Below are 27,381 nucleotides of genomic sequence, written 5' to 3'. Positions count from 1 at the left end.
ATATGCTAGACCACTGGTTTTAATTGATTAATATCAATTTCTACCCTTATTATTAAATTTTATATATATATATATATATATATATATATATATATATACACATATATATAATGAGTGTGTTTGTATGTGCCTTTTGTCTTGAACCATGTGATGGTTGTAAAGAGGTATCACAGTCATACAGATAATATTGTTCAGTTTCATGTCTGGTCACGGGAAAATATTACTTGGAAACAAGTGAGGGCTGGTGACAGGAAGGGCATCCAGCTGAAGAAAATTTGACTCTACAAGTTCCATCTGACCCATGCAAGCTAGGGAAAATGAATATTAAATAATGACGTTGATGAATGATGCCAGGATTTTTGGACATCTTGACTGCTTAAAGCAAACAACAGTGGGAGAAAAGTGAAATGGGATTGACAAGGAAATGAATCATACAAGACTGTTTGGTGTCATACCACTCCAAAATGTCTAAACACAAGTGTCTGGTAGATTGATACCTATAAAAGGCGATATAAGTGTTTCCATCTAATTTAGCTCTTTGTGTATTGTATATTTGATTCCCAATATGAAATTAGAACCCCATCTAAGCCTTTTTGAATATGTAAGCAAAGTAGAGAGAGAGAGAGAGAGAGGGAGGGAGTGAATGAATGAACTGTCTTGTTCAAGGATATGATTTAATTCTTGCTGTAGGATGTTGACAATTATGGTGTCTTGTGATGCGAATGAAGTACCAGATTTTCCAATATTGGCATGGTGTGTGTCAAATGTATGTGTGTAAATGCTGCATCATGTCCTTGTGTGTGTATTTTAGGTGCAGATATGGCGGGGTGGTTTAGAAGTTTGCTTCCCAACCAAATTGTTTCAGGTTCAGTTCCACTGCGCAACATTGGATGAGTACTTTCTACTTTAGTGGATTTAGTGGTCAGAAACTGGAAGAACCTATCATATGAGCATCCACGTGTGTGTGTGTGTGTGAGAGAGAGTGAGTATGTGTATGTGTCTATCTGTCTGTCAACACTTGCGTTTGTCCAAAAATTGCTGAGATAAAAGTAGTGACATTGTTGTTGTTTTATATGTTAACAAATCATCTGCTGGCTCTATACTTTCAAAGACAATAAAATAAGACATCGCTTATTTGGAAAACAGGTAAGAATATAGCAACAGGAAGAGCACTGATTTTAAAACAATACTTCAATAATGTATTCATCTGACCCATGTTAGCATAGAAAAACAAATGTGAAAATGAATAACTGATGTTTGTTTCCATGGAAAATATTTCTGGCTATAGGGAAATATTACCTTGCTTGGAAATGGGTGAGGGGACACACTAGGGAAGGCGTCCAGCCTTAGAAAATCTACCTCAATGAATATTGCCTGACTCATACAAGCATGGATTAGTGGATGTTAAAACAATGATGACCTGTCCGTCTGTCTTTCCAAATCTGTAACACATGTATGTATGAGTGTATGAATGAATGAATGATTTTTCCACCTTTTACTTTAGTCATTGGACTGCAATCATGCTGGGGCACTGCTGTTCAGGGCTTTAGTCAAATGGATTGACCCTATTATTTATTATTTTAAAGCCTGTTATTTATTCTATCAATAATTTTTTGCTAAACCACTAAGTTACAGGGACGTAATAAAACCCAACAATTGTCAAGCAGTAGTGGAACACAAGCACAGACACACACTCAAGCACACACTCATGCAAGCACATACACACACACACACACATGATGTTTTATAGTTTGTGTCTACTAAATCCACTCACAATGCTTTGGTTGACCTGGGGCTCTAATAGAAGACACTTGGCCTATGTGCCACTCTGTGGGACTGAACACAGATCCATGAAGTTGGGAAGCAATCTTCTTATCACACAGTTACACCTGTGCCTATATATATATATATATATATATATATATATATATATATATATATATATATATATATAAAAACAAATAGTAAATGAGTATATGCATATATACGTACAGGTATGTGCATACCTACATCCACCTGTATGTATAGGTGCATATCTGGGTACAGGACATTGCAAACTAAACGTAGACGAGAGAACACACACAAGCCACATAGAGAACATTCTACTTCATCAGCTACCCCTGATTTAACACCGGCGTTTCGAAGAGCTGGGCAGGACGCATCGTTAAAACGGCTCTTCCCATGGACCGCAAATTAAATTTGTATACACAAATTAAATCTTGCCATGGAGGAATGTCGTGGCAGACAAAAAACAAGACAGGAAAACAAACAGAAAAGGCTTTACGGCCAGACGAGAAAAATTATGTGTGTATGAACGCTGTGAGGCACGAACTTGAAAGTAGGGACGAGGTAGTTCGCGTGTTTGCTCGGCGATAGCCAAGGAAGAAAAGGATTATTGACCGGAAGCATGTGACCATGCCGGTGTAAGGGGAAGAGAGAGAGTGGTAGAGGGAGAAACAAAGGGAGGAAGTAGAAGAATAGGTGAGCAACAAGAGGAAAAGAGAAAGAGAGGAAGTACGAGGGGGGAAAAAAAGAGATACGTAGTAGTAACAGAGGAAGAACGAGAGGGGGAAAAAATGATAGAGGAAGAGAAAGAGAAAGAGATAGAGTAGCGTTGGAAAATATGAAGTTACGAAAACTACTTACAATTGTAGACGCTGCGTTCAGTCATGTAAAAACAAATAGTAAATGAGTATATGCATATATACATACAGGTATGTGCATACCGACATCCACCTGTATGTATAGGTGCATATCTGGGTATATATGTAATTGAGGTCACAAAAGTGACAGAGGATGTTGGCCAGCACACCATTTGCAAAAACAGCATATGATTTAAATAGTGTTTCTTATATGGTTGACAAGAGAAATTGAGTTTAACCCTAGGTGTTAAGAGCCGCTGATGAGAATTAAGGTGTTCTACACCAAAATTCGAATTGCAATACGGCTATGTACGCTAGGGACTAACCTCCCTTTGCCAGTCATTAATTTAGTGCTTTAGTGGCTTTAGAGTTAATTTAACTCTTATTTTTAGCATTAATGGTGCTGGCCAGCAACCTCCATCACATTTTTGACCTCTATTAATTTTGCCATTAGGTTCTAATTGTTAATAAGCCATCCTTTTAATTTGCTATATATATATATATATATATATATATACATGCACACACACACACAGACACACATAATTGTCAACCAAGTGTGGTGTCTTATATGGAATAATGCTACTGGCGTTTATAGCCTCAGGAAGACATCTCTTCCTGATAGCTGACGACACACATTCCATGTCCGAGTAGTATTTGCAAAGGGAGGTCATCGCTCCCATCCCTAGCCTTATGTGATACACACAGACTTGAGTTTCTGGGTGGTTACCTGTCTTCAGTGTGTGTTAATCACACAGAATGTGTGTCATTAGTTAGCTGGAAGAGATGTCTTCCTGGGACTATAAACGTCAGTAGCACTGCCCCGTACAAGATGCCACACTTAGTTGGCAATTATATGTTATGATTCCATATCGCTACTGTTTACATCTCACTCAGAGATTTAAGATAGTATATATATATATATATATATATATATATATTTATTTATATGCAGCTAAATATATATCCAATCTTATAAATACATTACTGCTCTGCACTTTGCAGTGTGCTTCTTTGTTGGATATATGATCCACTGACGAGACATAATCTCATCCTTTAGCAAGAATACTCTTGACAGTGGCTTTGGGATTTTAGCTGGGTTAACATTCACCAATGAAGGCTAAGCAGGCTGGAACTCTGAAGTCACTGCCAACACCATTCTTATTAAAGAATAATAAATATGTATTAACAAAGAGTATTGAGTTATCCTCCAGTTTGATATAAAATTGTTTTTTATTTTAACTGAACATAAAAAACAATGCACACACACGCACGCACGCACGCACGCACGCACGCACACACACACACACACACACACACACACACACACACTTTTAGTAATGTGATACCAATGTCATTTGAGGAATTTCTTTCAGCCACTCCAACATATCCGATATCCCATGACTTGCTTTTAAAAAGAAATACATATTATTTTTTATTTAATTTATATTTTTTATTTTTTGCTTATTCTATATAATTTCCTGCTTTTCCATTATTTAAATTATTCTGTAGGGTTGGATGGGTTTTGAATGTTTTAAAAGTTTGCACTTTATTTATTTATTTATTTATTTATTTATGTGTTTCAGCCAAGTGGCTGCGGTCATGCTGGTGCAGAAGTAAATATTTTTTTACTGTAATTTCATGACCAAAATATTGATTGAATTCTGAAATATAGTGGCAAATTTTTGAATGATGTTAGCAGAATGGATTCAGAACTTATAAGTTCTGAAGAACGACCTCTTGAAACTGTTGTTGTTGTTATTTAGTCCAGCTCAACACAAATCCAGTAGACTTATGGTCAAATGCATTCCAGTCATGACCTTCTCCTCTTTCTAAGGCCATCTAGGACTATATTGCCCTGGTGTGTCCATTCTTTTATCAAAATTAGGAAATTTGAAGAAATTTGACTTTATTTTTCAGATGTCATGACATAGAGATCAGATGTTAAGTGACCGCACATAGAGGTCAAAGGCTGGGTGACCACACAGATCAATGGTTGAGTGACCACACATGGAGGTCAGAGGTTGAGTGACCACATATGAAGGCCAGGATTCAGGCAACCATGTATGAAGGCTTTGTGTTGGGTAACCATGCATGGAGGCCGGGTATTGGGCATTGGGCAGCCATGCATGGTGGCCTGGCGGTGGGTAGCCATGCATGGAGGCCAGGTGTCAGATGGCCACATATGGAGGTTAGTGGTCAAGTGTTCCCTTCTTCATTGACTTGTTAGAACAGTGGTAGAGTAGACTGATCTCACATCAGTTTCTATGAAGGAGAATTTCAATTGTTCAGTCACTACTTATTGAATAGGTTCAATAAGCACAGATTTTTGTACCCTTAAATGAACTGCCTTACCAGTAAAAATAAACAGAAGCCTTGACTACCAGTGTGATGGCCAAATGTTGTAATTAGTAAATGTAGGTCAGCATTTCCCTTATTGTAATTATCTTGATGATAACTTCTAGATTTCTAGATTTCTGATTTAAAACTAAAATATAACTCAATGTATAACTCTAGATCAGGAGTTAGAAAAGTGATCAATATTAATCCCTTAGGGGTGGTGGACTTTGGGGCTATCTAAGGGGGGTCAATAAACACCTAAAACAATTTTGAACATTAAGGGTGTTGAATTATTAGTGAACTGATTTTTCAACATTATTAAAATTCGACTTTGAAAAGTCCACCTATAGAAATACCAAATGGAAATTCAAAACCCCTCAGTAGATATCACATTATGAACATATACCAAGTAAACATGTAATGACAACTGGCCAATTAATGACCTGTGCACACTTTTCATGACAGCAATGTAATAGAGACACTCAATGCTATTGTGCAGTTTATTGTCCATTTACTGTAGAATGGTTTCAGTTGTTTGACAATCTTGAATTTTCTCTATTTAAAAAAAAATATATTTAGACTTTTGACAGTAAGTGCCGTCAGTTTTGGTATCTTTTATCTTTTACTTGTTTCAGTCATTTGACTGCAGCCATGCTGGGGCACTACTTTGAAGGGTTTTAGTTGAACAAATTGACCCTAGGACTCATTTTTTTAAAGCCTAGTATTTATTCTGTTGGTCCCTTTTGCTGAACTGCTAAGTTACAAGGATGTAAACACACCAGTACACACACACACACACACACGCACGCACACAACAGGATTCTTTCAGTTTCCATCTACTAAATCCACTCACAAGGCATTGGTAGACCTGAGGCTGTAGAAGACACTTGCTCAAGGTGCCACATAGTGGACTGAACCCTGAGCCATGTAGTTGGGAAGCAAGCTTCTTGCCACAGAACTACACCTACTTGAAATTCAGATTTATACCATCATTTGCGGATAAAACAATGCCTATCTTTGTGTTATGGGGAAAAACTTTCTGTAATGATACTCTGAAACTTGCAAAGATGAAAGACCATTTCAAAATGCTTCACTCTGATACTCCCATCCCTTATTTTTTATCAGAGCTCTAAAAGCAAAGATTATAAAATACCCAAATTTAGCTAAATATTGGTAATTTACATGATAGAGGTCAATAAGTTAGTGATATTCCATAGAGAGGTTAATGATATATAAGAAGTTTGCCAAGCCCTATACAAGAGATATCTCACCGTCTTGTATCCAGTGCTTGACAAGAGATGTGGGCGTCTCCTATATGTTTGATTGGCTGCCTCTCTCTGCCATATGTCTGTTTAAACAGACTCTACTCGAAAGGGTGGGGCACACATCGTTCCCCCACCTCCTTTTGTGACATAAGCCATAACTGTACCAATTACGTAAATGTGTAATTTATACTTATTCACCATTCCTCTTACATTTTAATTTCTAACCCACTCACTTCAACCCTAATATTGATGTGTCCTCTTCTAATTAACTATATAAATTATTGATGAATCTTACACCATCCCAATCATTCAGTCATTAATCAGTCTACGTCAGTGAGGCACCCACACATCCCCTTTTCACTTATTATAACTACTAGAGTCCATTCCTGCCCAGCTCTACTCACCGCAACCCATCATCCACCCCAAACCTGTCTAACATATAAACATGATATCTTGTTTTCCTTAACATGTTTTGAACAAAGTTTTGGTGGTATTGATGGTTGGGTGGATGGTGTTGCTGGTTAGTGTTGTTGATGGCCTTTATGGTGGTGGTGATCATAGTGACGGTGATGGAGATAATAATAATAATAATAATAATAATAATAATAATAATAATTAATTCGTTTTATTGGCCACAAGGGCTAATATCAATTAAAAATATATAAGGACAAAGACAGGACGGAGGTTACAAAAGGTTTTGTCTGAAAAGGTAGGAAAGTTCGTCTAAACAGAGAAAGATATAATAAATAAATAGATAAATAAATAGATAAATAAATAAGTAGAACTCCCAAAGGGGGAGGCGCTTCGAAAAAGGAAAGGTTACACGTGGAAAAACCCATAAAACCACGGGAGCCTGGTCAGAAAAAATAAGAAAGGGGTATAGAGCCGTTTCTCCTTTTACATTACCTTTTTTTTTCTTTTTTTTTTTCTACAGGTGTATTCTCAGAATTGGTCCGTTTATACTGGCCATTCTTCTAACAGTCACCCATCTTTCAACGAATTTGCTATGAGACAGCACTTCCCTCTCTACTCTCATCTTCCTTTTCAAGTGGAACTTGAAAAAGTTGATGAGGCCTTGGCGAAAGAGGAAAGTGTCTGTCTTTAGCCCTTTCAAACGGGTCCACCATATCACCTCTTTCACTACAGCCACTAGGCATAGGAAAATTGCCTTGCCCTCCTGGTTAAAGGAGGTCGGCGGGTCAATTCTCACGATGGATTCAGCTGATAGCTGGATCCGTCCTATACGTGACAGTAGCTGTTCGATATAGACCCACAGGTCAGCAATGCTTGGGCACTGGACGAGTGCGTGCAGAACGGTTTCGTCGTCCTGAGCGCACCTCGGGCAGGCCCAGTTGACGGCACTTCCGTGTCGGTAGAGTTTATCTCGAACAGGTAGCGCACCTCAGTAGCACTGCCAGGCGAGGGACCTTTGGAAATTATCCATGGGCCCCGGCCCGAAAGTTCTCCTGAACAGACTTTTTAGCTGATTATCCTCGACGCCTAGAGTTTCCCCCGAGAACGTCGTCGCATTTTTCTCCCACTAACCCTCTATAGAACGCTAGAGTGGAGCTACTACCGATCGCACTGCCCACCTGACTGAGGGCGGTGAGAGCTTGGCGGCACTAGAGGTAATAATAGTGGTGTTGGCAGCATTTATGGTGATGGTGGTGCTGATACAAATGGTGGTGACAAGTGTGTTGACAGTACTGGTGGTGGTGGTGGTGGTGGTGGTGGTGTGATGTATTGGTTGTGGTGATGTTGATGGTGGTTTTGATTTTGGTAGAGGTGGTGATGGTGTTGGTGGTGGTAGTACAGATGGCTTTGAGGGTGGTAATGTTGATGGTGGTGGTGATGGTAGCCGAGATGTTAGTTATAGTGATGATAATGACGTGGGTGACTAAGATGACCCCCCCCCCCCCCACACACACACACTACCTGCGATGGTAGTGTGTTGATGGTGCAAGTTATGACTGATAGTGATGATTATGATGGTATTAGCTGTGCCAAGGTGGTGATAGCCATGACAGTAATGGTGGTAGTGGTGGTGGTAATGATACTGGTAAGTAATGTTGGTAATGTCATTTTAATTTTTGTTATTACTGTTGCTGTCAAGGTTATACATGGAATAAAGGAATAACCAGAATTCATTTCAAGTCCTCAGACACACACACACACACACACACACACACACACACACACACTCATACTCACATACACACACACTCATACTCACACACACACACACACTCACACACGTCCCACTTGCACAACTGATTACAGCACTGTACCATACCACAGACGTGGATACCACACATGTGCATGCACACACACACACACACACACGTCTCACTTACACAACTGAATACTGCACTCTACTATACCACACATGTGGATACACGTAAATGCTTGCACACATGTGCATATGCACACACACACAGAAGTGTCTCACTTGGACAACTCAATACTGCTGTACTAAACCACACATGTGGACACTCATACATGCATGCACACATACATGCACACACATGCATGCATGCATACATACACACACACACATACATATAAGCATTTCCCACTTGCACAACTGATTACTACACTGTACTATACCACACATATGTACACACACACACAAGTATATACATGCACATATATATGCAAGCATCCACACACACACACACACACACACAAATAATGTTAGAACTTTTTTCTGTCATTTTCTCTAGTAGACACAGGCATGGCTATGTGGTTAAGAAGCTTAGTTTCAACCACATAATTTCAGGTTCAGTCCCACTGTGCGGCACATTGGGCAAATGAGATTTGAAACTGAGTCTACACACTTGTTGCTTCTTGGATCACTGTCTGATTTCTTCGTGTTTTATCTCCATACTGAGAGATTAATGAGAAACATCCAACCTAGGCCCTTTGTTGGTCACTAAAGGGTCAGTCCTTTTTAGATTTGACCAACTTTCTGACCATACGCTATATAACTGAGATCATCTCTCACTCTCTTTGGTCCAACCAGCTGGCACAGAACACACATTTGTGTCAGCCATTAACCATTGGCCAAATTGGAAAAGGACAATGTAACCTTACCCTTTCTTCCTCTCTGTCAACAGAATGCACTGATCACGTTACCAACTACCAGTGAACCACTGACACATCAACACCATTGTCAATTACTACTGTGTACATTTTACTAACCACTGCATGCAAATAAATTAGTGAACATTATTTCTTTTTTCCTCAATGTTGTTGTTATACTGTTTCATCCTGCTTTCAACTATCAATATACAATGACCCAACATGGAACAAGAAGCGCTTTTTCTACGTCAAATAACTTTTCATCTGTACGATATGATTGGTACCTCTGGCGTGAGAACCTTACATTTGTACATTGCATATGGTGACCCTTCATGTCTTACTGCTTATATATATATATATATATATATATATATATATATATATATATATAGGTAAATGATAGGCTTGCCTCAATCCTTCAGGGGTAGTCTGAAGCATCCAAGCAACCAGGGGATGTTTAAATCCAGAGGCACTCCTAGGAATCACCTGTGCGGGTAACCTCCACATAATAAAACAATGGCTAACTAGCCCCAACAGAATTGTTGCTCCATTCTCCACATAAATATATATATATATATATACACACACACGAGTGAGTGGACAAACAAAAGAAGGGCACTCACCCAATTTATCGGGAGTTACATGTATGGATCAAAACAGTTTGATTCAAATTCATTGGTACTCTTGAGGGGTTGGACAAAATAATAGAAACATGTAGTGTCATAGTATCATAATTTTGAAATATCTATAAAACCATCAAAAGCTTGTTTATTTTTACGTTTTTTGATTTATTATTAGCGTTGCTTAATATGTTTTGCAAAAATTGCTGTTTCTTTCAGATGTCATCAGAAAAAGGTAATTAAAATTGATTAAAATGACAGATCTATTCGACTTTCAAAGAGGTAAAATTGTTGGTGCTCATATGGTAGGTGCTAGCATAACGAAAACAGCCAAAATGTTTGGTGTATCAAGAAGTACTGTCTCGAAAGTAATGACAGCTTTTGAGATAGAGGGGAAAAACCTCCTCATCAAAACAAACTCTGGTAGAAAACCAAAAGTTGCAGATAGGGACCGTCGGGCTCTTACGCAAATTGTTAGAAAGGATCACAAAAGTACAGCTTCCAAAATTACTGCAGAGCTTAATGACCACCTCAAGAACCCAGTTTCCACAAAAACTCTTTGCCAGGAGCTGCACAAAGCTAGATTTCTCAGGAGGGCTGCAATCAGAAAACCACTACTTTCAAAAACAAACAATGCAAAATGTTTAGAGTGGAGTAAAAACCTACAGAATTGGTCCCTAGACCAGTGGAAGACTGTTATTTTCTTGGACGAGTCATCCTTTACTTTATTTCCGACCACCAGCGGAGTATACATCTGGAGACAGCCAAAAGAAGCATTTGACCCAGACTGCCTTCTTCCAACTGTTAAGCATGGAGGAGGATCTGTGATGGTCTGGGGGGGGGGGGAGTCTATATCTTGGAAATCAACTGGCCCAGTGGTTTCCCTTCATGGTATAATTAAGGTGTTTCCATTATTTTGTCCAACCCCTGTATATATAATTACCATGTCTTGATGCCATGTGAGCAGATTTCTGTTGACAAGGTGCTTGTATAACATCATAGCTATTTAATTTAAGTCTACTATTTTCATTAGTGATGATCTTGATGCCATTTTGGTGTAGTAGTTAGCACAGTTATACAGTTTACAGCAGATATGGTGCTCAAATCCTAAAGGATAAGTCACAACTTTTTTTCCGTACGTCTGTGTCAATGGTATTATATCATTTTAGTATTTAACAGTGGAACCGCCACCACTGCCACCTATACTGTAACACTATTTCACAGTACCACCACCTATACTGTTGTTGTTGTTGTTTAGCTCCAGGTCAGTCTTGATTGAGCTGAATCTGTTTAAAGACATTTCAATATTTTTTTTTCTCCAGATGTGTTAAACTGTATGCAGGATCACATTATCATGAACTGAATTCTACCATTTGCTAAAAAGAAAAAAAAATTGTGAATAATTTAAGAGAGGTTTAGTTAGTATTTCTAGCAGTAGCTACATGTAGACTCCCTATTTGGCTTTGGTTATTATTGTAATAGGAGTAGTATTAGCTGGCCTTCCACTTGGAGCATATGACTACACTTAACAGCAAAAGAACCACAATTTCCGTTCGTTGTTTCCTGATCAAACGTTGCTTCCTTACTGTTGGTCACATCCCTGACTTAATGTCACTAGACTTTTAAACATTATTTAACAAAAATTTTGTTTAGTTGCACTTGTTTGACAATAGATTAGACCTGGTCATTAAAAGACTGCATTAGGGTAGTCACAATAGCCATTAAGAACATACATATACTGTTATATTCAATATCATCATCATCATCATCATCGTTTAACGTCCGCCTTCCATGCTAGCATGGGTTGGACGATTTGACTGAGGACTGGTGAAACCGGATGGCAACACCAGGCTCCAATCTAATTTGGCAGAGTTTCTACAGCTGGATGCCCTTCCTAACGCCAACCACTCAGAGAGTGTAGTGGGTGCTTTTACGTGTCACCCGCACGAAAACGGCCACGCTCGAAATGGTGTCTTTTATGTGCCACCTGCACAAGCCAGTCCAGGGGCACTGGCAACGGCCACGCTCAAAATGGTGCATCACATGTGCCACCCGCGCAAGAGCCAGTCCAGGGGCACTGGCAACGATCTTACTTGGCTTGCCGGGTCTTCTCACGCACAGCACATTTCCAAAGGTCTCGGTCAGTAGTCATCGCCTCGGTGAGGCCCAATGTACGAAGGTCTTGCCTCACCACCTCAGCCCAGGTCTTCCTGGGCCTACCTCTTCCACGGGTTTCCTCAACTGTTAGGGTGTGGCACTTTTTCACGCAGCTATCCTCATCCATTCTCACCACATGTCCATACCAGCACAATCGTCTCTCTTGCACACCACAACTGATGCTTCTAATGTTCAGCTTTTCTCTCAAGATACTTACACTCTGACGGGTATTCACATTGACATTACACATCCAACGGAGCATACTGGCTTCATTCCTTGCGAGCTTACGTATGTCCTCAGCAGTTACAGCCCATGTTTCACTGCCATGTAGCATGGCTGTTCGTACGCATGCGTCATACAGTCTGCCTTTTACTCTGAGTGAGAGTCCCTTTGAAGAAATATTTACGTGCAACATAATGTGTGTTAGAAAACCCAAGATAAATTTAAAGTAGTTAAACTACAGCTTTTTAGCCTTTCTCTGTAAAACTTGAAACCTGTCAAAACATGATATTCTTTTTGTGAAGAGAAAAGTTAAGGAGATTGCCCTGATATGTATCACAATTTGCTGCATTCAATTTTTTAATTTTATTATTGTATATTTGCTTGAGTAGTCTAGTGATTAGCTGAGCTAGCTGGTGCAGATTAATCCTGTAGGAGGCATTATAAATAAACCAGTGAACTTCTATGTGGATGCTGAACCTGCTAGAAATAGCAGCTAGATCCCCACTGAAATCTTGCTGTCTAAAAAAGAATACATTGGTTAGTCAACATAGTTCTAAATGTACAAAATAAAAAAAAATTGATCATAGTTGGAATGTCTTGGAACTTAAGTCTGTCCGATCAAGGCTGACCTGGGGCTAAACAATGGAGGACCAATGTGTCAAAGTAAGGAAATAAAATTTTGACCTTCTGCTTTGGTTCCTCTGTTTGACTTCATCATTTTGTCTTTACTGATGCTGTAGATTCACCATTAAGGATTAAAAGTTCTTCTCATTAATATCCAGTGTCATTAGATATTAGGGGTTAACTAATACTCAGTCACAATATAAACTTTGAGACGAGGAATAGCTGGGTTTTTATAGAGAACAGTAGGTTCAAATGGGGTTGAGAAAAGGCTGTCTCATGATCTTATTTAGGGGCTCCAATTGGCTATACGCTGCATATTGGCGTGACAGAGTAAGAGACAAATGGTGCCAATACCAACCAATCAGAGTAGTGGACACAATGTGGTCCAAACAGCAGCCAAAGGCTAGCTGTTCGAATGTACGTATATATAATAAAGTGGAGAAGAATTTCACTTGAGTGTATCCTACAAATGTATATATCTGTGTCTTTGTGTCTGTGGTTGTCCACTACCACTTGATGCTGGTGTGTTTACATCCTTGTAAGTTAGTGGTTTAACAGAAAGAAACCAATAAAGTAAGTACCAGGATTAAAATAGAAATAAGCACTGGAGTTGATTTGTTCAACTAAAATTCTTCATGCTGGTGCCCCAGTATGACTACAGTCTGATGGCTGAAACAAGCAAAAAAAATAAAAAGATAAAAGAAAAGATCACAGTTAAAACAATGAATAAAATATTCTTTTCTACTCTAGGTACAAGGCCCAAAATTTTTGGGGATTAGATTGACTCCAGTAAGCAACTGGTCGATTAGATTGACTCCAGTCGATTAGATTGACTCCAGTAAGCAACTGGTACTTAATTTATCAACCCCGAAAGGATGAAAAGCAAAGTCAACCTTAGTGGAATTTGAACTCAGAACATAAAGATAGACGAAATACCGCTAAGCATTTTGCCAGGTGTGCTAACGTTTCTGCCAGCCCACCACCTTTCAATGAATAAAATATTGAAACTGATTTAGTTGTCATATTAAACTATTTCCATATTTATTTTTTTATATTTTTGTTGCAGATACCCTAAAAACCCAAATTACTACTACATCAATAGCCACCCACAGATACGCAACACAATGAGCATTGATGGGGAAAACTATCTTCACCCACAAAATAGGACTCCGCCAAGGCCTCGATTGGAGCCATACCCAAAGAAGGAAATTGTACCAACCAAAAAACATCCAGGACGTTTTCAGAGATTTGATTCAGGTAAGTTCCATTACAAGTTGACCCCTAATTTTTCTGCAAGTCGCTCAGCTTTTTGTTTTTGTTTTTTAAAGAATGGGAGAAAGATAAGAAGAAGGTATAGGGGGAAGGTGGTAGAAACAAAAAGAGGGAGAAATGAGAGGGATATACAGGAAGTAGTCCTGGGAAAAATTGAATGAAGGGAAAGAGAAAGTAAGCTGTATTGGAGAAGAAAGTGGCTGGATAGATGGAGAACTGGACAAATGGAGGAGTGAAGAGTAAGTAGAAAGACTGACCACTGAACTGAGGGACCACACACTGTAAAAAATATGGTGGTGGTGGTTGGCATTCCGTCGCTTGCGACGTCGAGGGTTCCAGTTGATCCGATCAACGGAACAGCCTGCTCGTGAAATTAACGTGCAAATGGGTGAGCACTCCACAGACAAGTGTACCCTTAACGTAGTTCTCGGGGAGATTCAGCGTGACACAGTGTGACAAGGCTGACCCTTTGAATTACAGGCACAACAGAAACAGGAAGTAAGAGTGAGAGAAAGTTGTGGTGAAAGAGTACGGCAGGGTTTGCCACCATCCCCTGCCGGAGCTTCGTGGAGCTTTAGGTGTTTTCGCTCAATAAACACTCAAAACGCTCGGTCTGGGAATCGAAACCGCGCTCCTATGACCGCGAGTCCGCTGCCCTAACCACTGGGCCGTTGTGCCTCCACGTAAAAACTATATAAGAAAAAAAAGAAACAGAGGAACATTGTAGATTGTAGAAGTTGAGAAGAAACATATAGTGAAAGGGATTATGAGAAAGAATTACATCTGGGGAACGAGAGAGAAAGATTGAATTAAATAGACTGAGGTAGGGAAGAGAGAGAGAGATGAATAGATTAGGGTAAGAGTGAGAAAAAAAGGAGATATAATAGGTTTTAGAGAGAGAGAGAAAAGAAACTAAGGCAGAGAACGAGAGAGAGCGTGAAAGAGGGAGTTACTGAAATGATAAGCTGAACCCTATGACCTTTACCAAAAGTACTCATTTAAACTGGCTGATAGCTTAGTAATTGGCCAATTCATTAAGTGAACTGAATAATTGCTAGTTTTTTCTCTCTTTCTCTCTCTCTAAGCTTTCTCTCTTTGCCTTCTTTCTGTCTCTCTCTTTCTCTTTCGCCTCCTCTTTTCTCTCTCTGTCCCTTCCTCTTTGTCTCTCTCTCTCCCTTCCTCTTTCTTTCCTTTCCTCTTTCTCTCTCTCTCTCTCCCTTCCTCTTTCTTTCCTTTCCTCTTTCTCTCTCTCTCTCCCTTCCTCTTTCTCTCTCCTTACCTCTTTCTCTCTCCCTCTTCCCTTTTCTCTCTCTCCCTTCCTCTTTCTCTCTCCCTCTTCCCCTTTTTCTCTCTCCCTCTCTTCCTCTCTCTCTCCTTCCCTTTCTCTCTCTCTCCCTCCCTTCCACTTTCCCTCTCTCCCTCCCTTCCTCTTTTTCTCCCTCCCTTCTTCTCTCTCTCTCTCCTTCTCTTCCTCTTTCTCTCTCTCTCCCTTCCACTTTCCCTCTCTCCCTCCTTCCTCTTTCTCTCCCTCCTTTCTCTCCCTCCCTTCCTCTTTCTCTCTCTCCCTCCCTTCCTCTTTCTCTCTCTCCTTCCCTTCCTCTTTCTCTCTCTCCCTCCCTTCCTCTTCCTCTCTCCCTCCCTCCCCCCTTCCTCTTTCTCTCAGTATCTTTCTCTCTTTCTCTCCAAGCTCTGATTCTTGTAATTTTCTTTTTGTTGCTTAAAAATCTTTCTTGTCAATTACTTGCAATTAAATAAAGTTTGTGTTAATTATACTTCAAACGAGAGCAGTTAAGATTGCCAAGACACTAAAGCACTGAACCAAATTAATGTTTTGTATTTAGTTTCTCTCTGTACTTCCGAATTGAAATCTTGGGTTAGCAGAATCAATAGAACATCAGACAAAATACCAAGTGGTATCTAGTTAGTCCTTTATCTTCTGAGTTCAAATCTCAGTGAGAACAAACTTTTGCTTTTCATTCTTCCAGGGTTAATAAAATAATGTACCAGTCAAGTATTTGAGTTGATTCATCTTCTCATAATGTGTTCTAAATGTGATTGGAAGTATAATAGGAGAAAATGATAACCTAGGGGATTTCCATAAAATATGTCATCACCATCATTATCAACGTTATTATTTTTATGTTTGTTTTTCATGCCATCATGGGTTAGATGGAACATCATGGGTCAAATCAGTTCTTTCCTCCTAAAAAGGTTAGATGACTGTATATTGCTCACACATCTCAGTTTCTGGCATGGTTCTTTTGGCTGGATACTCTTTGTAACACCAACCACTTTACAGAGTGTATTGAATGCATTTTAACATGATACCAGCACTAGAGAGGTTGTGAAGCTCTAGGTAAGATACAAAAGTCTTCTCAATCCTACATTGGTGTTTCATTTACCAAATACTTTTCTGAATGTACTGGATATATTTCATCATAACACCAGCACTGGTAAAGTTACTTTGAAATACTAGTTATATACTGGTGTATTGGACACTGGGAAATTTCCTACATTAAGTATAATGCCTCTAATATAACTGTTGCTGGGTTAATTATTTGCAGTCATTATGTTAATTATTGATGTCTGAAGGATGCACTTTACTGAAGCAGTCAAATAGAATTGAAACATATCTGTGGTTGTCTCCCATATGTGCCAAATTCATACTGAAATAATATTGGTCATTGAGCTAAAGTTTTTCTCTCCTCCCTGCATTAAAAAAGATGTAATTAATTTGACATTGATTATATTATGTTTGATATAATCAAGTTTAACCTCTTCTTCACAAAACAGCTAAAAGAAATAAAAGAAAAACACAAGGCTATATGTTTGCAGCAATGGCCAAGTGCCAGTTTAATATTTAGAATTGACATTCTTTACCCAACAACTTGCACTCACTGTCACAAAAAAAAAAAAAAAAAAAAAAAAAAAAAAAATCAAAAAAAATTTATGAACACCAATCCTAGTTTCCATCATTTTCAAATCATTTAACCTTCTTTTCATTACATATGTCTGGAAACACTTGGATGTGTGTCTGGTCTCAACAAGCAGTCAATCTCTGTGACACTACCAACTGCTGACCTATCACAAATCTCCCTTAAATAACACTCTACTACAGGAATTTTTAATATTTCTTTGTTCCACTTTAGAAATATATACATCATCATAGTTTAACATCCGCTTTCCATGCTGGCATGGGTTGGACGATTTGACTGAGGACTGGTGAAACCAGATGGCTACACCAGGCTCCAATCTGATCTGGCAGAGTTTCTACAGCTGGATGCCCTTCCTAACGCCAACCACTCGGAGAGTGTAGTGGGTGCTTTTACGTGCCACCAGCATGAGGGCCAGTCAGGCGATACTGGCAACGGCCATGCTCAAATGGTGTTTTCCACGTACCACTGGCACAAGTGCCAGTAAGGCGACGCTGGTAACGATCATGCTCGAATGGTTTTTTTATGTGCCACCGGCATGGGGGCCACGCAGCAGCCCTGGCCATAATCATGGTCTCAGTCCAAAGGTCTCAGTCACTAGTCATTGCCTTGGTGAGGCAAAGGTCTCAGTCACTAGTCATTGCCTTGGTGAAGCCTAATGTTCGAAGGTCGTTGTTCACTACCTCATCCCAGGTCGCTCTGGGTCTACCTCTTGCACAGTTTCCCTTGACTGCTAGGGTGTGACACTTTTTCACACAGCTATCCTCATCCATTCGTACCACATGACCATACCAGCGCAGTTGTCTCTCTTGCACACCACATCTGATGTTTCTTAGGTTCAACTTTTCTCTCGAGGCACTTATACTCTGTCGAGTATGCACACTGACATTACGCATCCAGCAGAGCATACTGGCTTCATTCCTTGCAAGCTTACACATGCCCTCAGCAGTCACGGCCCATGTTTCACTGCCATGTAGCATGGCTGTTCGTACACATGTTATACAGTCTACCTTTATACTCTGAGTGAGAGGCCCTTTGCCACCAGCAGAGGCAGGAGCTCTCTGAACTTTGCCCATGCTATTCTTATTCTAGCAGCTACACTTTCAGAGCACCCACCCCCGCTACTAAGTTCATCACATATATATATATATCAACAATAAGTGCACTTAATTTTAAGAGCATATTTTAAAGTTAAAAATTTAGGGAAAAAGGGAAAAAACTATTGTTAGCCTTACTGTATGTTCTAGCATGCAGGTAAAATTTTGTAGATGAAAATTTACAACAAAAAAGGTAGGTTGAGTTATATAAGAAGTTCTTTTTGGAGGACCATAACTTTCATGTGAAATGCTGTAAGATTTGGAAAGATAGCAAACTATACACTACATTAGCTTGTCTGCTGGAAAACACTGTATTTTTAATCGTTCTTGTGTTTGACAGAATTATGAATAACTTGTTTTTCAAGACACTTTTAGATTAATGCAGATTTTCTAAAGCCTTAACCTCTTAGTGGTCAGATTACTCTGCTTTTTTATTCAAATTGTTTTGACTTAATCAGGCATTATCTTATAGCTTTGAGGTTTCAATGATGTGATTGTTTATTTTTAGAATGTTAGTGTAGGTTAGGTGTGAGAGGTTAGATGTAAAACATAAAATATTTGGGCTGGATTTGGCTGGTTTAAATGTGAAAGGGCTAAATTATATTTTCAGCAATCCATGGTGCACCGAAACATCTCTTGTACACACATGTGTGCTGTAATCACAATGTAGGAACTTTTCATTAGCATCCTAAAAAAAATAAAGATACACTAGATGATGTAACCCTTGGTTCACCATGTCTAGTAAAAATGATGGGTGGTTGTGTCTTGAATATCGTTGATTATAGATCCTCTCTATCAAGACCAACATGGGGATAAATAAGCAATCACATCTTAAATGTAATAAGTTGTTTATGGTCACTTTATTTACTTCCTTGAGACAGTATTATGTATAGGAAAACACTGAGGGAAGTGTTTAATGCAAGGTGTAGAAGTCTAGACGCATTACTGGGGAATGAGAGGAAAAGAAAAAAGATGAGTGAGTGGAAGGCTTGAGTGGAAATGGTACTAGATAAATCAGTTCTGAGTATAGGTCACTGTAGAAGTGGTAGTTGAAGCAGAGTTAGGTGTTGGTAAAAGAAACCCCAACAGAGCATGTAAGTGGATTAAATCAACTATTGTACTTCATGACAAACTATAAGCTTCAGGCTGACAAAAGACTTGTGAGTGGATTTGGTAGACAGGAACTAAAAGTAGCTTGTTGTGTGTGTGTGTGCATCTGTTTGTGTGTGTGTGTGTGTCTGTGTGTGTGTGTGGAGACACTTGGCTTAGTGGTGTGGGTATTCGGTTCATGATTGTAAGGTTGTGAGTTCAGTTCCTAGTCGTGCAATGTGTCCTTGAGCTAGATACCTTTATTTCATGTTGCTCCAGTCCACTCAGCTGGGAAAAGTAAACTATATCTGTAATTCAAAGGTTCAGCCTTGTCATATTCTGTCATGCTGACTCTCCTGGAGAACTACATTGAGTGTACATGAGTCTGTTGGGTGCTCAGCCACTTGCACGTAAATTTCAGGGGGAGGCTGTTCCATTGATCAGGTCAGCTAAAACACCTGTTGTAACCGACCGAGTGCCATTGTGTGTGTGTGTGTGTTTGTGTGTGTGTGTGTGTGTGTGTGTTTCTCATTTTCTGGTCTTCACATCATAGTTAAAAAATGATTTTTGCTGTTATACAATTGGTGTCATTCATTTCCAATATTCGGCAAACCATATCTGGCTATGGGGAAATATTACCTTGCATGGAAACAGATGAGTTAGCAACAAAAAAATGTATCTGCCTCAATAAACTCCTTCTGATCCATGTATGCATAGAAAAGTGGACATTAAAATGATGATGTGATACTATACTAACTACACATTTCTGTATTGTTTGTAATCACAGTATAAACAATAAACTTTAATCCTTTAGAGAGATTACTCTGTCAAATGCTTATTTATTCCCATTGTTTTGAATTAATCATGTATTGTAGCATCAAAATTTTGATGATGTAGTTGTTTATTTTTAGAATGACATTGTAGGGTAGGTATGAGAGTCCAGATCTGGTCAGTTTTAACATAAAGCAGGCAGACTATTTTGGTTGGCTATGGTCATTTTAAATGCTAATGAGTTAGGTGACCAGCATCCCCTTTTGTCTTCTTGGAATGTAACAAAAAGTATATGGAACTCGGAGTTAGGACAAGCAAGTGAAATGAAATTCCCCTACGAAGAATTGATTTTGTATCATAGACTTGGCTCTCCTGGAGCTTACCCTCATTTTACAGTTCTTCTACTATCATTCCGTGGAGGCGCAATGGCCCAGTGGTTAGTGCAGCGGACTTGCGATCATAGGATTGCGGTTTCGATTCCCAGACCGGGTGTTGTGAGTGTTTATTGAGCGAAAACACCTAAAGCTCTACGAGGCTCTGGCAGGGGATGGTGGCGAACCCTGCTGTACTCTTCCACCACAACTTTCTCTCACTCTTACTTCCCGTTTCTGTTGTGCCTGTAATTCAAAGGGTCAGCCGTGTCACACTGTGTCACGCTGAATATCCCCGAGAACTACATTAAGGGTACACGTGTCTGTGGAGTGCTCAGCCACTTGCACATTAATTTCACGAGCAGGCTGTTCTGTTGATCGGATCAACTGGAACCCTCGACGTCGTAAGCGACAGAGTGCCAACAACAACTATCATTCCATGGTGACCTTTGCCATTATAACAAAAAGAATTTGTTGTGTATCAGTATATTTGGTTACTGTAAGGGATGGAAAATATTTTGGATTATGTAGCCTTTTGATTGTGTATGGTGTTGATGTGAAGGTCTTATTTGAAGATTACACTCTGCTGAAGGGTCCGTATCCTGAAGCTTCATCTGTTTCCATTCCTACTGGAAAGTGAACTTTTTGATCGGCAATAAACTCTCTTGGACTTACCATTTTCATTGTTACTGATGCCAGACCAATTTATTCAGTGCCAATTTTACCCTTGACATTATTAGTATAGAACTTAGAAGTTTCATAAAATAATGCCATATGCTTAAACAAGAATGTTTATATAATTAACTACACATTTTATACATTTTATATCTCTCAGTATGTCACTGGTTATTATTATTTATAGTATGTTGTGTTAGTGTATTTGTATGTTCGTGTGTGTGTGCGTATTAGTGTATAGTAATGTTAGTGTATGTGTTTGTGCATGTGTTCAGGAACTGGAAAAAAAGAGAAAGGGGGGGGGGAGAAGAAAAGAGTGATAGATACATAAATTAAATAGATAGATATCATAACATATGCTGCTGCTGAGAGGGAGAGGGACAGTGAAAAAGAACATACATTATTATTACTGACCAAAAAAGAGAGAAAGATAGAGTTTATGCTGTTACTGAGAGAGTAAGAGAAAGAAGAGACATACTGCTACTGTTTGAGTGGATTCACTACAACAACTAGATGAGGTACTGTGTTCATATCACCAAATTAAAAGAGCAGATAATATGTCATATGACGAATAGGCATGGAGAAGAAAACAATGTTTCGCTTATTTTTAGTTGTTATTTAACCCCCAGGTTAGCTCTGGTCAAGCTGACCTATGATGAAGAGCATTCCAAATGTGAAAATCCTGTCTTTTTTTGGCATTATGTATATAGTACATTATTGTATGTGATCTTTTCTTACTTAAAGGTTTAATTTCAGGGAGATTTGGCTGCTATTTCTAACAGGTTGAATGATTACGTAGACGTGATTATGTCGGCTCTCCACACTAGCATAGCTAGAGTGTGTGTCGTCTGGGGTAGCCCTTCCGTTTGCTGCCCCCAGACCCCACAAAAAAATACATTGCCTACAGCAGACTCCCAAAAGTGCCGCCCGGGGCAGATCGACCCTATGCCCCCCACCCCGCGCAAGCTACACTAGTGGCTCCCCATTTTAAATATAATTTTGTTTTATACTTCCATTTTGGTATGAACTGGCAGAATTGTTTGCATGCCAGTTAAACTGTTTAGTAACATTTTTTCTGGCTATATGTTCTGAGTTCAAATTCCACCAAGGTCAACTTTACTTTTCATCCTTTCAGGGTCAATAAAATAGGAACCAGTTGAGCACTGGGGTGGGATGGGGTGGGGTCAATGTAACTGACATGCCGTATTCCCCAAAACTTCAGCCCTTGTGCCTGGAGTAGAAAGAAAAATTATAATTTTTATCTTTGTTTTTCATCTATCACCTTTTACTTGTTTCAGTCATTAGGCTTTGACCATGTATCACCTTGTGAAGGTGTGTGGCTTAGTGGTTAGGGTATTTGGTTCATGATCGTAAGGTCATGAGTTCAATTCCTGGCAATGCGAAATGTCCTTGAACAAGACACTTCATTTCATGTTGCTCCAGTCCACTCAGCTGGCAAAAACGAGTTGTTACCTGTATTTGAAAGGGCCAGCCTTGCCACACTCTGTGTCAGGCTGAATATCCCTGAGAACTACATTAAGAGTACACATGTCTGTGGAGTGCTCAGCCACATGAACATTAATTTCATAAGCAGGCTGTTCTGTTGATCGGATCAACTGGAACCCTCATCATAACCAATGGAGTACCAGTAGGTACCACTTAGAAGGATTTTAGTTGAACAAATCAACTTCAGTGCTTATTTTTTTTAAAGCCTGTACTTATACTATTTGTCTCTTTTGCCGAACTGCTAAATTATGGGAACTTAAACAAATCAACATTGTTTGTCAAGTAATGGGTGGGACAGACACTGACATAAAAACTCACGCTCCCACACACAATCAATCTCAATTTCAATATAATTGTTATCACTATTATTACACAACACTCCATTTTAACACTGTGCATGCAGACATAAGCACATACATGAGTGGATACTGAAAAGTTCCTGGCTTTGGGTAAAAGAAAATACAGGAGGATCAGTTAATTGTGATTTTATTCAACCTATTTCCCTCTCAGATTCACACACTTATTGCAGCAGTCCTTTGATTTTTCTACGCCCTTTAAAAGAACTCGGATGGTTGGCCTTTCAACCAGGCTTTTCATGGTAACCTCAAAACCAGGAACTTTTCAGCATTCCCTTGTATATATCCCCTCTATTACATTAAATAGTTTTATACTAATAAGGTACACCCATTATTATATTCTTAACAAACACCTTGTTACATACCTAGGTTATATGATTTTATTTACCTGTAACACACCAAATTACTTCCCCAGCATGCATAATTCTACTAATGTGGGGACACATTGCTACCAGTCATGGGATTACATGGTCCGTAAGTACATCATCATTGTTGTTGTTGTCATCATCAACATTGTTTTAATGTCCACCTTTCCATGCCTGTATCTGTTGGAGAAAATTTTGTTGAGATGGATTTTCTATGGCTGGAGGCTTCTCCTGTTGTTAACCCTCACTTATTTCCAAGAATGGTATTTCCCTATAACCAGATATGTTTTGATGTAAGATGAATGAAGGACACTATTCGCATGATGGCAGTATTCATTTACAACTAACATGTGAGGTCAAGGCAACATGACAGTAGCATGTGTGTGTGCACACACACACACATTTCATCTTTTAATGTCCATGTACCTTGCTGGGATTAGTTGGAATGCACACACACACTGGGCTTCTTTTTGTTTCTGTCTACCATATCCACTCACAAGGCTTTGGTTGGCCCAAGGCTATAGCAGAAGACTCTTGCCCAAAGTGCCGCACAATGAAATCAAATCCGGAATCATGTGGTTGGAAAACAAGCTTCTTACTATACAGCCACACCTGTGCTTACATAATTTTTATTTAGCAATGTTTAGTTACTTGCCTTAAATACACCTTTGTACTTACCTTGGGTACATCTTTTATATATTTCTGATACACCTTGCTACTTCTGTAGAGGATGCTCAGGGCCTATGAAAAGTCCTGTTCAAGTGATACAACAGTCCAGGGTCTGAAGAACCAAAGAAGGATCCATTACAATTTGCTAAACCTCTCCCTAGAAAAAACCTCAGTACCTTTGAATTTTGAGGGGATCCCTCTCATCCTTGGGCCTGAGAGTAGTAGATGCCCTGGAGACACTATTTTACTTCTTTATGTCACAATTTCTCAAAGTGAATTCCAAGGAACCCCAAAGTGAAAAGATAAATATTTACACACAGATAAGTGAAATATGTAAGAGGGGTTTCTGAGCAACCCTTCTCTTCACCTATCTGTATCTGAATATTTATCTTCCTCTAAACCAGTGGTTCTCAACGGGGGTCAACATGACCCCTAGGGGTTCATATAGGATTTGTGGGTGGGGCTGTACAAGCAAAATAGTAAATTGGGTATCTACTGTGGTATTTTAAGGGTTCATGAAAAAATTTTGTTTTAGATGTATTTAATGCAAGAAACAGCTTAGTTTCTGGTCCCAGAATAATGTTCTCTCAGAGAGCATTGTCATAAACCTACCCAAGTGAATGTGTGAAAAACAAAATAGGAATTTTGAAAGAAGTATCTATAAAACTAGTTTTTAAACATTGAATGGCTACGGGGTTCATCTGAATAAATTAGTAATGAAAGGGGTCCATAAATAAAAAAATGATTGCAACCGCTGTTCTATGTGCTCAAGTATGTGTGTGGTTTTGGGGAGTGTGTTTATTGTTGTTTTGTTGATATTTGGACTGGTTAGTGGGTGGGAGAGTGGGTTGTTTACAGTGTTGACGTGTTGAAAATGATGATGAGAAACCTTGACGGTTATGTATATTTAACAGAATAACTGAAAAACAAGCACTCGAATGATACAAACACACAGAGTGAGGGGAACACGTGCAGGTGAATGTCTCATTAGTAAGATATCACATTTAAAAATTGTTATTTATTGTCAAGCTGCTTCTTGACATGAAACTCACTTATTATTCTATATACCTACAAAACGAATGTGTTCAGTATGTGTGTGTGTGTGTGTGTGTGTGTGTGTGTGTGTGTGCGCACACATGTATGTGTGTGTATGTATATATATCTATCTGTGTGTTTGTATGTATGTGTGTGTGTATATATAAATATATATATATATATATATATATATATATATATATATATAATGTGTGTGTGTGTGTGAGTGGTAGGAGTGTTGACCTGGCAGAGTTTTAGAGTTCATAAAGTACTTTGCCATATTTACTCTCGGTCCAAATCCTACATATGTCAGCTTTGTTTTCTCTCTTCCAGGGCAGACAAATAAAATACCTATTCAGAGTGATGGATTGGTGGAATGTTACTCTGTTGATTGAGATGTTTTGTAGTATATTTTGGTCCTGCGTGTTCTGAGTTCAAATAATGCCATTTCCTGATAATGAACCCTGCCACCACCCACCAAAACCTGATAACAGTGAAGATGGGCTTGGGATGTCTTTAAATGAGTGCCCAAGTTTGTCAGCTGACACTGTCAACGCCAGCATATTTTCCCTCTCTCTTTCTCTCACACACATACAGATGTATGCACACATAAGGTGCCATGTACTCAATGAACTAGCACTCTCGCTCTCTCTTCCTTTCTCTCCCTCCCTCCCTCCCTTAGTCTGTATATATATATATATATATATTGGGTCATCCCATAAATAATGCGTTTTTTTTTATACTTCTTTTATTTTTCAAAATTAAGATAAACAAAGTTCTTTTTAAATCCAAGATAATATTCTCCTTCATTTTCTACAGTGATCTTCCATCTATCTGGTAGACTTGCAAGGCTCCTCTCCCAAAATTCACTTGTCCATAATGAAAAATACTCCTCCAGTACTATTCTGATCTCACCTACAGAATTCATATTTTTTCCATCCAAATGATTTTGAAGACTGCGGAATAAATGGTAATCAGATGAGGCAATGTCCGGCGAATGTGGTATGTGGGCCATTGTTTCCTATTCAAACTGCTCCAGCCTTTGGAATGTCATCCTTGCTGTATGTGGCCGAGTATTATCCTGATTGAAGAACACCTTTTGTCTTGAAACCAAAGATGGTCGTTTTTCTTTTAGTGCTGACTTAAGCCGCTCAAGCCGCTTGCAGTGGATCTCCTTTGTTATCGTTTGATTTGGGTTTACAAGTTCAAAGTGGACTAAACCTTTCATATCCCACCCACCAACAGATAACAACACCTTACATAGGTGAAGACCTTCTTTAGTCTGGGGTGCCGGTGCTTTCTCTTTCCCTACCCACTGTCTTCAGCGCTTGAAATTTTTATAGAGAACCCATTTCTTGTCACCAGTCACTATTTGATTCAAATAAAAGTTTATTCATGAGACGTGACAGCAAAGAACATACGTTCATTCTCTGCATGCGATTAGACTTGGAAAGTTTGTGAAGAACCCATTAACCCAATTTGTTGACTTTTCCTATGGCATGCAGGTGTTGATGAATGGTTGCATGACCAGATCCAAGCTTCTCTGCTAATTCCTCAACAGCTACGATGGTATTTTTTCCACCAAGGTTTGCAGGACATCCTCATCAAGCTCTACAGATCTTCTAGGATGAGGCTCATCTTCTAGGCTGTAGTTTCCAGCTCGGAATCTCTGGAACCACCGTTGACACTGGCTTAAGCTTATTGTCTGATCCCCATATACTGCATTAATATTCCTCACACTTTCAGTTGCATTGTTGCCCTTGTTGATTGAACTCATAAAGCAAAATATGCTGAATATGCTCTTTTGTCACTTCCATTATAGCTTTGAAAGAATAACTAAAAATCAAACTGCACTCTTCAAAACGGGCACTAAGAATAAGCAGGCTTTCTTAATGGTAATGTTTTCCTCCCTCGTCTCTCTCTGTATTATGCCTGTGGATTGGAAGCAAACTTGTGATTTATAGTGTCTCACTTGAATATTTTTCTATGATAACTTTTTTTTGCTCAGTATCCGGAGCTTGTGTTTTAAAGTAATATACTTTCTCTCAAGAACTTAGTGTGAAGTGTCACTGTAGAGTTTTGTTGTTTTTTATGTTCGTAAGATGTAATTGGTGAAGTGTAAGCTCATTATTCCATTTACATTTTATTATCATGATTAATCATCCAGTATGGTGGCAAAGATTGTTGACGCTTCTTCAAGTTTTGTTTCCCATCTAATAATTTAATTAGCACCTGTTTCACCAAAGTGTTTTTATAGAGTAATAACAGCTGTATATATGAAGTTATTACTT

At 39.0% G+C, this 27,381-nt stretch overlaps 1 protein-coding gene across 9 annotated transcripts in view; it reads left to right on the top strand.

Moving 5' to 3' along the window:
- The window catches only part of LOC106878228 (uncharacterized), a 139,120-nt gene that overhangs the window by 38,753 nt on the left and 72,986 nt on the right, over nucleotides 1-27,381 (top strand). For 8 of the 9 annotated variants that reach the window (XM_052971592.2, XM_052971596.2, XM_052971594.2 and 5 more), the window contains one exon: nucleotides 14,018-14,208. In XM_052971592.2, the coding sequence (XP_052827552.1) occupies nucleotides 14,076-14,208 (133 nt within the window). In that variant the 5' untranslated portion in view covers nucleotides 14,018-14,075. Of the gene's footprint in view, nucleotides 1-14,017; nucleotides 14,209-23,052; nucleotides 23,496-27,381 lie in introns of those variants that run through there. The other variant, XM_014927383.3, reaches the window with a different exon arrangement.

The sequence above is a fragment of the Octopus bimaculoides genome, chromosome 11 (assembly GCF_046866305.1).
Source record: "Octopus bimaculoides isolate indiv1 chromosome 11, ASM4686630v1, whole genome shotgun sequence".
NCBI lineage: Eukaryota > Metazoa > Mollusca > Cephalopoda > Octopoda > Octopodidae > Octopus > Octopus bimaculoides.
This window is presented reverse-complemented; position numbering and strand designations above follow the sequence as displayed.